Source organism: Diplotaxodon limnothrissa, linkage group LG12 (genome assembly GCF_057381915.1).
Source record: "Diplotaxodon limnothrissa isolate DT_005_m linkage group LG12, D_limnothrissa_male_GT1.1, whole genome shotgun sequence".
Lineage (NCBI taxonomy): Eukaryota > Metazoa > Chordata > Actinopteri > Cichliformes > Cichlidae > Diplotaxodon > Diplotaxodon limnothrissa.
In genome coordinates this window covers 18,636,549-18,651,476 of record NC_140607.1, presented here as the reverse complement: position 1 = coordinate 18,651,476, position 14,928 = coordinate 18,636,549, and the positions used below count along the sequence as shown (strand labels likewise).

The 14,928-nt window shown below is 39.7% G+C and overlaps 1 protein-coding gene across 1 annotated transcript in view; it reads left to right on the top strand.

Moving 5' to 3' along the window:
* Positions 1 to 361: 361 nt before the first annotated feature.
* The window catches only part of rasa1a (RAS p21 protein activator (GTPase activating protein) 1a), a 28,758-nt gene continuing 14,191 nt past the window's right edge, over positions 362 to 14,928 (top strand). The window contains exon 1 of the mRNA XM_085367251.1: positions 362 to 1,601. Within this exon, the coding sequence (XP_085223377.1) occupies positions 1,066 to 1,601 (536 nt within the window). The 5' untranslated portion in view covers positions 362 to 1,065. The remainder of the gene's footprint in view (positions 1,602 to 14,928) is intronic.

Genomic DNA, 14,928 nt, shown 5'->3' with positions numbered 1-14,928 from the left:
GATAACTAGTGAAACTTGTTCGGTGCTGCTGACGTGTTAAAAACAGCAGATCAAAGGTGTAAACATTTCCTGCCACAGTATAGTAGTTCAGCAAGAGATTATTTGCAGAAAAATATCTAGAGGACTGATTTTACTCTGCTACTTGTCTTCTTTTCTGAGATCCTCTGGTAAGAAAAAAACAAACAAACCATAATGAGATTCTATATTTCATTTACGTAACAAGGACAATATCGCATTTTATTCAACTTAATAAGATTTAACGTGATTGAAGATGCCATGGATTAAATTTGGGGGGAAAAAAAGTTCCGCTCTGTGTTCACTTAGCTGTGTCTGATCTTTAACTGGAGAGGAGTGGGAGAGGGAGGGGAGACAAGAGCAGCGCAGCAGCGGGCAAGCCACTAGCCCCGAAACCCAGAAATAAAGCTTGTACGCAGATAATAAATGTTGGTAAACGACATGGCAGTACGCGGAGAACAACATGCGGCTCCGGGGATATAGGAGATAAGGCTGAAGTCGTCTGGGAACGCTACTGGAGACGGTTTAAAACTGAAGAAAACAACACTGGGAAAAAAGAAGGGGATTACACACAACAGTGACAATAAAACAACACTCATCGACAAGTGGTCTGCTTTGGTGCCGAGGGTGAAGTCCGAACATCCCCCCAGACTCAAAAATACCAACAGGAAATATAGGTGAAGTGATATTCTGTTGGAAGTATTGTAACGGTTAATCTCATGTAGTGTTTCTGCGTGAACTCTAAACTCAGGAAACAATGAAGACATAGCGAGCAAGAACTCATCAAGTGTCTCGAAGCTGCTAGCTGTCCCGCTAGCGTTAGCTCGGTGATTTTTGCAGGGAGCGAATGCGAGGCGAAGCTAACGCCCGCTAGTGCAGCCAAGTAAGCTAAGTTAGCTGTTGGCTAACATTAGCCGGCTAGCTGAACGCGTTTTTGAGAAACTTTTGGTGTTGTTTCCCAGGAGCCCAAACACCGGGGGATTATTGTAAAAACAGAGGGGAAGGGCAGGTTCCCTTCTGGACTTTTCCCCCTCTACGTATTTTTCTACTATGATGGCAGCGGAGGTCAGCAGTGAGGATACGGGCTCGGTCGCGACAGGGACAGGGGTGGCAGGCGGAGGAGGCCCGGAGACGACGGCCCCTTTCCCATACTATCCCAAGCCGAGCAGAGTCCGAACCACTGATTTGGTGCAAGGGCCGGCACCAGCCACCCGACAGCATTCAAACACATCTCCGGACTCCCTTTCAGAGATGAATATAATCTATTCCTCCATGCTTAGTGGGGATATGACCGGAGCAGGGAGTGGCGTAGCAGGAGGTGGACATTCAGTTTTTCAAGGAACAAGCTCAGGGACAGTGGGCGGCATGTGCTGCTCTCCAACTATGGAGGGTCCAGCTAGTCGGATCTCACCCACATCAACAGGCCCGGATGGGCCCACTGTCTTCCCACCACTTCCACCACCACCTCCTCCGCCTCCTAGCTGTGGGGGGCTCGGTGGCACTATGGATGAAAGCGACATGCAAGATGGGATGGAAATCGACGAAGAAGAGGTGACGTTCCCACTCTCCGCACCTCCCACTAACCAGTAAGTAAACCACAAGTTAAGTGACGTCTATAACTTCTAGAAAATAGAAGCACTAAAGCAATGTATTTATTTTATTGCGTTTTCATAGCCTTCCTGTTTTGCACTTGAGGTATATTTGGTAGATGTGGCTTTGAAATAATTTCAGTTCCCCAAGACACATTACCTAAAATACATCTGTTGTGCGTTTGCACACCTGTTATCCTAGAAAGCACTGAAATAACTGAGATCAAATTGAATTGTCAGGAGATTCAATATGAAATAGAAACCCTAGCAACACAGTAGTAATGCCTGTTCATTATTTTTTACAGAGAGCTGATTCACTTATAGTAAATGCCCTTATAAACATTCTCACAATGGACTACTACATATCAATAATTGACTTGGACAGCTGTTGTCAGCATAGCCTCATTTCACAGGATCAACCAAGCAGAACAAGTATTATGTATATACACAGTAAACACAATAATCAACACTGAGTAATACAGTGTAACAGTAACAAAAATGCCGTCAAGGATGTGGGACAACTGGTAGTGCAGGCGCTTTTGTTCACGTTTATGCTGTTGTTGGTCCTTCAGCTTTGCCCATTCTGCAGAGAAGTCATGGTATACAAAGAACTTCTTTGTGATGGAGTGAAACTGAGCGATTAAGAACATTCAAAATTGCACTCTGCAGCAGTTGTCCAGGCTTATTTGAGCTTTGTTGTTGTTTTTAGATTTCTTTCAAGTGAACTCGACTGTAGGTTTTTCGTTTCCTGTTCCACGTAATCTTTCAGCTTAACATTCAATTTTTTTTGTAGTTTTTATGTTTTTGGAAGAAGATAGGAAATCATTAAGTTTGGATAAAGTCAGTATATACATATCAGGACACTTTCTTTGAATAGTTCTTTCAGAATTGAAGATGCTTCTCGAATAAGAGGTAAAATGTCTTTAAGAAACTTAAAGAACTCCAATTTTTTTTTATTTTTCCAAGCTCCTTAGCCTCCCTTTCTTTTTCTGTTGTATCAAAAACCTAAATCAACAATTGTATGGAGACCAACTTGATTCCAGGTGTCGTTGGTGACAGTTGTGACAATTCGAACTGATGCTCAGGTGATGCACAAATACTTCCAAAGCAACTTTGTTTCTTTGATTAAACAAAGCATTTTTCTTGTTTTAGATTTAAGTTTTAGGCTGGCAAGAACCCTTGGCACTATTGGCCCAGATACATTAAAATCAATGCCTGTGCTTTTGACAGAAATCCATACACCTTTCTGTTATCTACTATTTATAGTAAAGTGCATAGTTCTCTGTAATGCTACATGGGAAGTAGAAAATCTTGTTTCTTGTTTGCTGCACAACTGTATGCTCTGAGAGAATGGCCATCGTGTCTAAATATTTTGCCTGTGATTGAAGTGAACTAAAACTTAAAACAAAGCATTTGCAAACCTTTTTTCTTTTCTTGTCTGCAGCACAGTAAATTCTGCCTAAGCACTGTACTTTAGAAAGCATCTGACTAATTGTGGGTACTGTCATGACTTTATCAGGCATGCACAGAAACCCATGTTCAAACCTGCGTGCGCACTGCTGATGTTGTAATAACCTAAATATAGGCCTTCCATTTGTTATAGTCTCATTAGAAAACTGCTGAGCTTTGTCATTTCTGGCCCTCATACTGTGAGATATGGAAGTGACTAGGCTTGGAGTGTGGATTCAGCTCTTATTTTAGAAGCCATTCTATATCTCGCTGTCAGATTACAGAGGAAGGGGAAGGGCAGCGTTTTACACTGTTGCCTGTTTTGGTAATGAATAACCTTAAGTGGAATGAACATCACTTATATCTAGGCTCCTACCTATCCTGCTGCTTTGGAAATTGTAGTTTTGCCCTGGAAATGCAGACTTCTTCACAGGTTTACACTCACCCCAGTTTTTCAGCTTGAAAGATTTTCACTGAGGCATTGGAGCAATTACTGCGTGTTATGGGGGGGGGCTTTCTTTGGTTTTACTTGCTTCATCATGCGTAACTTGAATTCAAATATTTATCTGCTACATTCGCTAAACCTCTCACCAGTACCTAACTTTGGACTAGAGTAGAATACCCAGAATCTTTTTGACTCTCACCAACACAGTCTCCTGTGTCTTTCTTAATCGAGTTGTGCAAGACATGTTCACAACACAAGCTTTTCCGCTGTATTGGCTTTGTGGTTTGGTGAATTGTTTGTAGTGGTTGTGATTGCACCGGAAAGCTGGACCACATTTTTGGGTATTATTAGTATATAAGAATTGTGTGGCAGTTTATTAGAATGAGGTTTACTATTTTTGATTTGGATGGATTTTCTTTGTTCTTTAAGGTAATTGTATTCCGTAAACATCTGAATAAAATACTACAGTCATACACTTAATATACCACTTGTGTGTTTTTTACATGAGAACACTTGCGATTGGCAGTAAAAGAAAATTCAGAGAAATGACCTCCTGAGAGCACTTATCTTATCACTTTTTCTGTCACTGGATGCAGCTCAGAAACAGGCAAGTTATGAGGTGCTGACTTTGTCTTGTAAAGTTGGCCCAGTAAAGGCTGGGATCTCTCTCTCCTTCTGATTGTGCCACTGATCCACTGTTGATAGAAGGGGCTGATGTGATGTCAGAGGTGCTGCGCAGTGCATCATGCCAAATCTATTAGGTGTGTAACTGCTCTGAAACAGATAGTATCTGAGATAGAAGCATCCAAGGTCTCAAATTACAATTAGATGGGTCGCACCCTGTTTTGTCCTTGGGTCCAGTCATGATTGAGTAATCGTGCCTGCAGTCAAAAATAACATTTTTTTTAAAAAAATTGTTATTATTCACCCTCCACTCTCAACCCCAACAAATATTGTACCTCAAAACAAATCAAAAAAAAGGAGGCAGACTACTTAAACTGTGGCTTAAAAGTAAAGCTGAGGGACATTGACAGCTTACTGCCTTAATCACAGTGATTCTGTATGTGTTGTTCATTTGATTATGTAGCTAGTAAACTGTTGCAAACTGTAACAGTATAAAAACAGTCATTGCTCAACATGAACCTTGGTTTTTAACATCAATCAGGGTTCTGTTTATTCTTGCTAAGCAGAAGATAAAATTCTGAATAATATCAACAAGAAAAAGCAATAAGTATGAAATAACTTACTAAAACAGTTACTTAAAATCACCTAATTTCTTCAATTACTTAAATAACCCAATCAAGTCTGCAGTGTAATTTTAGATTTAAAAATATTGCTAAATTTCTCCTTTTTATTTCCCACAGTGTTGGCCCAGCTTGTCTATGACAGCTGATTATTTTCCCTGCCTGTAATAAATTAATTTCCTCTGTAACAGTAAAACACATTAGCAGAGCTTTCACATTCCCCTGCCAGTGCTGACGAGGGCTAAAGCCAGCTAACCTGGATACATTAGGGCTACAAATAAGACTTGCGGGCTATAGTCAAAAATATTATCTAAACGGGGTATTGTCTAGTTTCCTGTGTGTATTTGTGTGCATGTATGTAGGTAAAAAGTGGAAGAGGGCTGCATTTTTTTAAGATAGCCATATTATATACATTCTTATATTAATAATGAATAATTTGCAATGGCCACAACAGTCTTAAAAGGGGCACCTTCGGTTGGAATCAGGTTCAGTCAGTCCTTCAGCTTCATTAACATAGTGCTGCCTTTTTTATTTTCATTTTAGGGATTATTTTGCTTTTGATTTTTAGGATTTTTGCACACAGTTTCTGTCCAGACCCTGGGTCAGATTTAGCTATCAGGCCCTATTTTGATCATGTGTGGTTAAAAGCACTGTATGAATGTTTGAAAGGATGTTTGATAAGAAGCTGATGATTAACAAAGATGCAGGAGTGAAGATGTCAGGTGGCCTCAGTAGTGTGTGTTCCTGCTACCTTTAGAAACCACTGGCCGTGAGCCTGAGCTTAAACAAACAGCACATTGGGAAATGAGTCGTTGATTTTGAGTTTCCACGAAGATTAGAGGGGATTTTAAGTCATAAAGGGTTTCCCACAGGAGGTTGTGGTAGGCGGAAGGAAGGGAAAAAAAATTGGAAGCAAAACTTGGATTTGAAAATCTGTGGTTGTGTGAATGAGTTTACCAGATTTACCAGTTGGCTGTGGAAACATGTCTGTAGGTTTACTGCTAATTTTGCAGCAACACTGCCTAATTGGCCTTTGTGATGAAGGCTGTTACAGACAATGGAATTCTGATAAACCACAAGGACTGATTGCATAGTTTAATTAGATTATTCCCTGATGGAAGCTGTTCCTAGTGGTCAATATATTACAGCACTTTTATTACAAAGCAGCATTTGATTAATAACACTGTGACAACCATTACACTCTTGAGCATGCCATTTCCTGTCCCTTATTTTTAAAATTATTGCAGCTCTCCTAGTGTGTGTGTGTATGTGTGTGCGTGCGCGCGTGTGCATGTAAATAATATATAGAAGTATTAGGCTGTGATTGCTCGTTGCTCAACAAATATCCCCTCAGTCTCCTGAACCATTACAACCAAGGATGATCATGCTTAGGGCTGGTTTGACTGATTTGCTGATTGATCCCGCTCCAACTTTTATTAGTATAATATCTGTCTTGTGCATTCATAACACAGTCTATAGTTTCCATATATTTCCAGCTTGCTATACATTGTCGTGCTATACTCTTCCAGCGCCCACATTGCCCTGCCTTTTCTCACCCAGCATCCTGTTTTCAAGACTTCTGAACCATTCATTGTGGCCCTAACAGGATCCTCTGAAGCATTTGAGTTGTGTTTGACAATGTGCAGGATTTCTGATTTGAATGACTTTTCTTTTTAACTAGGTTTGCTGATTGATGGATTGGGGAGTGAATGGAAAGTATTACAGTGCCAGGTTAGGCTTTGGTATTATAGTACTACTGTCATGACTTCCTGTGATATGAAAAAATTATTTTTGCGGCAGTGATGCCGTTGCAGTGAATGCTGAAGGAATAGCCACATAACTGAAAACTGCTGTTGCATGTTTCCATTTTATTGTGAGCTACAGTATCTTGTTGTTTTTTTAACAGGTGGACGTGGTTTTAGTTCTTGTCATAAATGGTGTTCCTAAATGTATGCTTGAACTTGTAGTAATCAAATGCTCAGAGGAAGATTGTTGGCATATGTGGGAGTGAAGCTTGTTATTATTACTGATGTAATCCTGTTATTTCAAGGAAGCTGATTCACAGAAGGACAGCTGAGGTATTGGCTTGAGTGACTGGGGATTAAAGTGTTGGCTGGTTATCATTTAGACTGAGCAAAGCTGAGAATCCGAAGATTGACTTTCCCATATCTTCATCTGTACAATTTCAGGTGTGCTGTCACCCTCATTATTGAGTGAGGTTGCTAGCAGATGTTGTTTGTCATGTGACAAGCATGGTATTTTACTATAGTGTCATTATATTTTTTCCCCCCTTGCTAACTCCTGGAAGTTAATCATGTTTAATAGAAGCTTATACATAATGAAATTAGAACTTGCTCCAAGTCACAACTGGTGTCTGTCATCAGCTCTACAACTTCTTTTCTATTTGTTGTGGAAACATGAAAAAACAAATGTAAGTAAATGATTAAAGGATCACATTTTGCATGGGAGTTGTTTGAATGGCTACGCACTTGTGATGCACTTGTTTATTCTGTAGGGTAATAAGACCGTTGACCGTGAACTCCTGAAAAGAAAATTCTATAATTTAAGATACTCCTTGAATTTCATGGCTGTACAAACATTGTTGTCCATCAGCAACACCATGCTAGCATGTTAGGTTTTAATTTGCTTAATTTTTTTTTTAATGCAGGTCACAAAGCTTTGTTTATGCTCGCTGTTGTTAAATTTGTGGTTAAGCTTTGGTGCAATGTTTTATGGTTGCCATGTGCATATGGAAAATGGATGAGCTGGAGGTATGGGTCTGTGTGCACGTTCAGCTCTGCAGGTATAATGGCGCTTATTTTCAGTTAGCGCAGGATGCACTGGTTCTGCTTCCCATTTGGCACAGAACTCAAAAGTATTACTGCAGCAGTTTGGAAAAAAAAGAGACCCTTTGCAGATAATTTTGGCAAAATTTGGTTTATGCTTGAACACCTATATTTCAAAGATGCAAGTCAAGCGTGCCTCAAGCTTGAGTGTGAAATTTTATGGTGGTGTGGATTTTTTTATTTTTTTTATTTTTTTTTTTTGGGGGGGGGGGGGGTTCATTTGTTTGTTTTTTTTGCACAATGAACAAAGTAACAAGCACAATCACGGCTTCAGCCCATAAAATGTGTTAGCCCTAATAAAAGTGAGATAGTCATGCATTAGGGGATTCAACAGTGTTGCCTTTTAGTAAATGGCCTCAATGTTGCTAGACTGGCAGCTGTTTTAAAGCTGTTTTTTCACAATTAATCATCACTAAAGGTATTTGATCAGTCCAGTTTAACCTGAAGAGGATTTTTAAAGGCTTAAGACTTTCATGGAAATAATTAATTTACCATGTTAAGTGAAAAGTTGGAAAATTGCCTGCCACATAAAATAAGCCGTGGTAGTGGTGGGGAAATTAAGCCAAGGCAGTGTTACTTTATGCCATTTCTAAAGCTAGCTGCCCTCATTGCACTGTGGTGCAATGTTTAATTTAAGCCTTTAACAATTTAAGAAATTATTCAAGATAGAGCTGAAGGATTTAGGCAAAACTTTTTTTTTTTATTAAACGGATACTACAATTTCAAAATTTCACTTTCTAAAGTCAGCCTTGGTTTCAGTACTTGCAAACTAATAGATTTTAAATGTGAAACTTGATAAGAAGTTATGTTATCATAACATATCTTCATATCTATTACTTTAATTTCTAAAGCAAGGACACAGTCAGTTAATTAAGAAAGCACTAATAGTAAAACAAAAATATGCTGATTTGGTAGTTTCTTTACTTGGTTTCACAATGCTGTGTACCTTGTTAAGCCAGAGTTATTTAGGTGACAAGATTGCCCTATTTTTTTTTTTTTTTCTTTTATGGATGTGTGTTTTTTTTAGTGTTTGTGGGTAGCATGCAAATGTGTGGTCATACAGTTGGCGGTATATGTGCAGATATGCCACTCCCTACCCCTGCTGTTCCCCTGCTTGGAACACCAATCGCCAGCATGCTCGTGATACGTGTTTTTAAGGGAGAGGGAGAGAGAGACTAAGGGAGAGGGAGAGAGAGACTAAGGGAGAGGGAGAGAGAGACTAAGGGAGAGTAAGAGAATGAGATTGAGAAGCGGATGAAGTGGGAGCAAAGACCAGCGCTTGACAGCAGCTGAAAGATCAAGTTGTGTTATTCTTCAGAATAGCTTCTAGAGAACCAAAGAAGCAGACAAAACCATCCAGCTGTCACCAAAATAGGTTGTCGGTTGCATGTATCCAAGTCCATCTGCATCTTTGTGTACTCCTGTTTATCTTTCTTCCATGGATATTGCTCATTAACCCTTGCTACGGGAGATGGACGTAGTAAGGCACCAAAAGGGTCACATCACCATGCTTGGTACGGATTTAAAGCTGCCGTTGGTCTGCTCTACACGTCAGAGCTTACAGTTTTTGCCTGGCCAGCAGCGCTGTCGGTGGAGTGGGTGCACCTTGTGAGAACACGGGACACAGGAGGGAGATGCAGCAGAGGGTAAACTCGGTGTAAGTGGGAGATCAAATCAGCCTATAAATCTCATTTTGCATTCACAGCTTCTTTTTCCTTTTTACTTCTTTACAGTTGCAGGAACCCCTTTTGAGCTTTTTTTATTTATACAGGTTTAAAAAAGGTTGTGAACTGGATTGCAACAAGATATATTAAGTATTAATTGTTGCAGTTTTTCAGACATGGCTTAACGTATGTCTCCAAAACATCTTAAAAATAAATTTAGAAAATTGCATGATGCTTAACCTTGGTTAGGTCAGCTTAGGGCTGGCGTGCCACTGGTCTGGCAACACTGGCAGAGACCCTGGAGTTATGCATTTTTTACATCAGAAACACTCTGGCTGGGTACAGACAGTAGTGTTCCTGCAGCCTGTTTTCACACCAATCTGCTGTCTAAAAGTGGGAAGCTGCTGCCAGAAAGTCTTGTGCACTTAGCTTTGCTAACAACAGTGCAAGAACTCGAAGTGTAAGAATCACTTACAATGTTACACCTCCATAATTTGTCAGTTTTACAAGCAGTATGCTCACACTATAGAGCCTGCAGAGATAACATTTTTTCCCCAATCACCATTTCGGACTCCACGAACCTGTTTATTTCCAAAAAGTGTCAATAACCGAATAATCATGTCTCTGTATGGTGTATTGAATGAATAGATTACACATGGAAGAAAAGAGTTGTTTAACTTTTGTGCACATGTGGTATGTTTTTGTATCTTTAACTAAATTGCAGCCTGTTGTTATCTAGCAATTGCACTTAATTCATGATAACAGTTGTAATTCAATTCGCCACACTAATATACTGCAGAAACAGTAATTTATTAACGGTTTTGCTTGGAGAAGGTTTACTGGTTTATTAAATACTCTATATGTAAGCATATGGTCAATAATGTTGTCATTGTCCAATTCTCAGACCTAAGGCACGGAAAGGTGCTAAAGGTTATTATGTGCAATTGTATGGATATATGTGATATGCAAAGAAAGCTAATAGAGTGCATTAGCTCTATTTAAGAATACTGGAATCTTGAATATGTGTGTAAAAGGTATGCCAACTACACAAAGTCTGTAGCTACGAGGTGCATTGCTAATGTACAGCCATGCACTATTTCTTTTCTTGATCCTGATGATGGCTGACAGTATGTCTGTGGAGATATTTGAGTCCAACTGTCAAGACGAAGGAAGATGAAGAATTGAGGCATAAGCTAGAGAGAAAGAGCTCCCAAAACTGCTTAATGAGAGACAGACAGGCACACAGAGAGACGATGTCTAACCCACTCAAGTCACAGTAATCTGTGCCTGTCCTGTTAGTCTTATTGCCCCTAGAGACTAGGCTCCAGCAGACAGGAATAAATATATATATCAACAAAAAAGCGTTTTGTCTGATTTTCTCACGTGTGGTAACGTAACAACAAAACTGAACATTGAGTGGATGACCACAAATACTAGAATTGTTGCTTGCAATCATCATTGAAACTCAGATTTAAATTCTCTGTATAGCATTTTTGACAAAAAAAGGTTACTGTGTAAATTCATCCATAGTCTGGTGAAGCTTGTTAAATCCTTAAATCTTATCCTGTCCGCTAATTTTAGAGACTGTATTTTCAAATAGTAGCATGTCATGACTGCACTGTTTTTGGGTTTTTTGAGGTGGGGGTTTAAGAAACAATTCACTCTCTGGATGATGCACTTTGCCTTCATGATATAGACTGATTAAATTTGCTCAGATCAGTCCGTTGATGTGATTGTCTGTCATTTTCTATATCCATTTTAATGTCTGTGAATGAGTCCCTCTGTGGGTAGGATACAATATGGTTATGCTGTTATGGTGATCCTGTTGTCTAATACCCTGATCATGAGTTGGGTGCACACGAATGACCCAAACAATTTTGTTATTTGTTATTTATCCTCAGCTTTATTTATATTGTTATTTAAAATGCCTGTATGGAACGACTGTTCTCCTGTTAGTTAGACATATAGGTTTTATATCCATGCATGCATGCTCATAATTTTTGTTCTGCAAGCTTGAATATTAAAGTATGATTAAGTGCTAATTTTGTTCTATTAATAAACAAGTATTTTATCCATTCAAGTTCTTCTTTAAATTTGGATGAGTGCTTCTCTCTCTCTCTCTCTCTTTCTCTTTCTCTTTCTCTCTAAGAGTCTGTTGGCTGTCTTTGTGTAATGAACCTCTCATTGTAGTTAGATTTAAAAAAAAAAAAATGTTTTGTGCTCTTTGTGGCTTTGTGGTGCAGGCTGTCCTTTCTAGAACAAAAGCTATAAACAGCACGTAACCCTTGTGTCTAGTGATAGAATATTTTTAAGGCTTTCGGTCATCAGCCCTGTATTGAGTCATCTTGCTCAACTCACTAGACTTAGGCATGCTAATGTGCAGCAGTGCACAGTGATATTGTTCTTAAATGCATTACACGGTTAGCTAAACTGTCCATGTAACCTACCCAAGTAAATCACTTGTTTACAAGCTTAGCTGGAAGGTTTATCTTGGCCTCTTGTATCGTGATGGAGTGATAAAACAGGTCTCTGGTGTGAAGATACCATTCAAAATGCAGGCATTGGCTTGGTGACACTGTGGGAACATGGGTATCTGTCACCTAGTGTGGACGGCACACTGTTGTCATTACATTCAGGGTGGCTGTAGCTCAGGTGGCAGAACAGGTCAGCCACTAATGGTGGTTCGATCCCAGGCTGCCCCCTGGCTGCATGCCAAATATCCTTGGGCAAGATACTAACCCCATGTTTGCCTACTGGTGGTGGTCAGAGGGCGCCAGTGTCCGGCAGCCTCGCCTCTGTCAGTGCGCCCCAGGGCAGCTGTGGCTACAATGTAGCTTGCCATCGCCAGTGTGTGAATGGGTGAATGACTGAATGTAGTGTAAAGCGCTTTGGGGTCCTTAGAGAGTAGAAAAGCGCTATACAAATGCAGGCCATTTACCATACTGTAACGTATGGGAGTTGCCGGGCTACTGTGCAATATAATGAAAATAGTAATGTTTTTAACATTAGTCTTTAGAAACACACACACACGGCCATGGAGCTGTAGTTGAAAAAGTAAATTCCTTATCTTGTGCCAAGCTAAACCAAAACGTCATGGTGTTGCTTGATGTTCGTGTTTTGACATGAAAGAGCATTCCTGAAGCTGATAGTAGCACTGTCTCATATCACCATTGCTGTGGCTTATTTATCTCAACACTTCTCCTTTTGTTTAACTATTTGCATCCCGTGTCATCATAGAGGATATATAGCTTACACACAGAGCTGAAGGAAACTTCATCCAATGAAATAGTTTTACTAAATGTAGATGCAAAAGAGCCTAAAGTTTCACAAAAAATCACTTTGATTATACTTTATCATGATGTGACATATGATGTTACAGCTCTCTTTTACCACCATTTAGTGGTCCACTATCCACAATTGTCTCTCTGTTATATGGAGTGCAGCTAGCGAGTTTTCAATGGAGTCATTCGATTACATTTAGATCACACATTTTCTTTTTTGTATTTTGTTGTTGTTCATAGTGGGATGTAGAGCAGGGCAATATGGCCAAAAATATTTATCACAATATATATTTGAAAATTTGCAATAACGATAGAACTAACGATATAATAGATGCAAGCCAAAATACTTTACAACTCCGCAACTTTATTAGTGCAAAAAGCCCCCATCAATTTAGTTTCATTTAAACAAGAAGCTGTTTTTTATGTGCATTAATGCTATATAAAAATTTAACAGTGCAAATGCAAGTTCCTTGCTGACAATTTAACCAAAAGGCATTTTCAGTGGAAACTGGCCAACATATCCTGAGCATAACCATGTATAATATCCACAAAAGTTAAAAAGAGGTGTTTTGCAACATGAAACTGCAGTGTGCCAAATAAATAAGTCAAATACGTATTTTTCGGACCATAAGGTGTGCAGAATTATAAGGCGCATTAAGCGACACAATAAGGTAATGTTATGTTGAAGCACAGTACGTATTACTCCGCGAGGCTCCTGACTACGGTAGCCGTAATGATCCGACAATCCATCAAGCATTGCAGCTTCATAGCTTACCAAAGTCACACTAAAAAAAATTTTTAACCGATTTTTGGGCGCCGTGTACCACACAAAATCAGTTCAAGGTCAGTAAGCACAACCAGAGTTCATAAGGTGCACCGGATTATAAGGCGCACTGTCGATTTTTGAGAAAATTAAGGTGCTCTTAAGAGCCTTTTAAAGTCCAAAAAATACAGTAATAACGACGGCCCGCTTGCATGTTCTACCCCAAAAAAGTGTTTTGGTGTGTATCTGACGGACAAAAACCAAACCAGTTCCACATCACTGAAGTTGCACCATTTTTAGAAACCAATTCTGGTTCATCTGTTTCATTCAACGATCCGCTTTTGCCCTTCTCATTCTCCGTCGCTGCCATGCTTTTTTCGCCATGTACGTATGAAAACAAAGGCTCTGCGCATGCGCGTTTTACCCATTTCAATCGTCATATTTCATTTTCTTATCATTGACTAACATTCTACTGTTATACCGTGAACAGTATAGTTTGGCCCAGCCCTAATGGGGTGGACTTTTGAAATCGCTGCATCATTAACCATTAAGAAAGAATTAAAAAGTACAGCTGCTTGAAATGTCTCAATAAGTGCAATTTCAACAATTTATGGGTTGCTATTTTTAGATTGCAGAGGGTCGTTAAAGGCACAATGGCTTCACATGGAGTATTTTGAACAAAGGAGAAAAAAAACAAAAAAATGACAATTGGAGCAACTTGTTAAGACAAGAAAATACTTCTTGCTTTCCATGTTCACTCATGTTTACAAGTGCTGGCATCAAAGAGGCAGAAATGGCAGTTCATGTTAATGAAACATCAGAATCATTAATTTGTTCTCTGAGATGTCATACTTTGCCACTTCATCTAGTTGGCCACCCTTTGGTGGGCTGGTTCTGGCTCACCGTGTCTTTGTTTGCCACACCCGATTAAAAGTAAGTGTGTGTGTGTGTGTGTGTGTGTGTGTTGGAGGAGTCGTAAACAACTTAAATAACCTCATTCCATAATAAGTGGAGCTTAACTAGCCAGTAGGATGTGGTGGAAAGTTCTTTTTGTCTGGATGTTATTGTTTTCACAGTCATCTGTCTTTGCCTCTCAATGTTATTTTCCCATATTTCCTCAACCGCTTAAGGGCTCCTTGGCCCTTCTCTCTCCAGCTGCTCTCGATTGCCATCTTCAATTCTCGTTATCACCAAAAATCCCCCCCAAACCTCCCTCATGGACACACTCCATCTCCTCTTCAGCAACCTTTCTCCAGCTTCCTGCATGATAGCAGAGTTGATGGCATTTTTCTTTACAAATGGAGACCTGTACTTCCCTAAACCAGATGGGAGCCATTAAGGCCTCCTGTGAAAAGAGCTACTGCAGCACCTCATTCATCCTCTCACCTCTGCATGTTTTCCAGTCACTGCCCTCTGTTCTGAGATGCAACACTGGCCTAAATTTGGAAAAACATGTTAATTTTTTACCCCAGCTGGCAGGGCCCTTTCAAATTCAGCCCCACCTGCTGAAATTTTAACCAATGTCGTTCTTAGGTCTTCTGTTTAATTCAGAAAGCAAGACTTAAATAGAGTTACTAAAAACTGAAAAAGCCAAACATTTGCTTTTATGAACCTAAACCTTGTCTTTTGAAC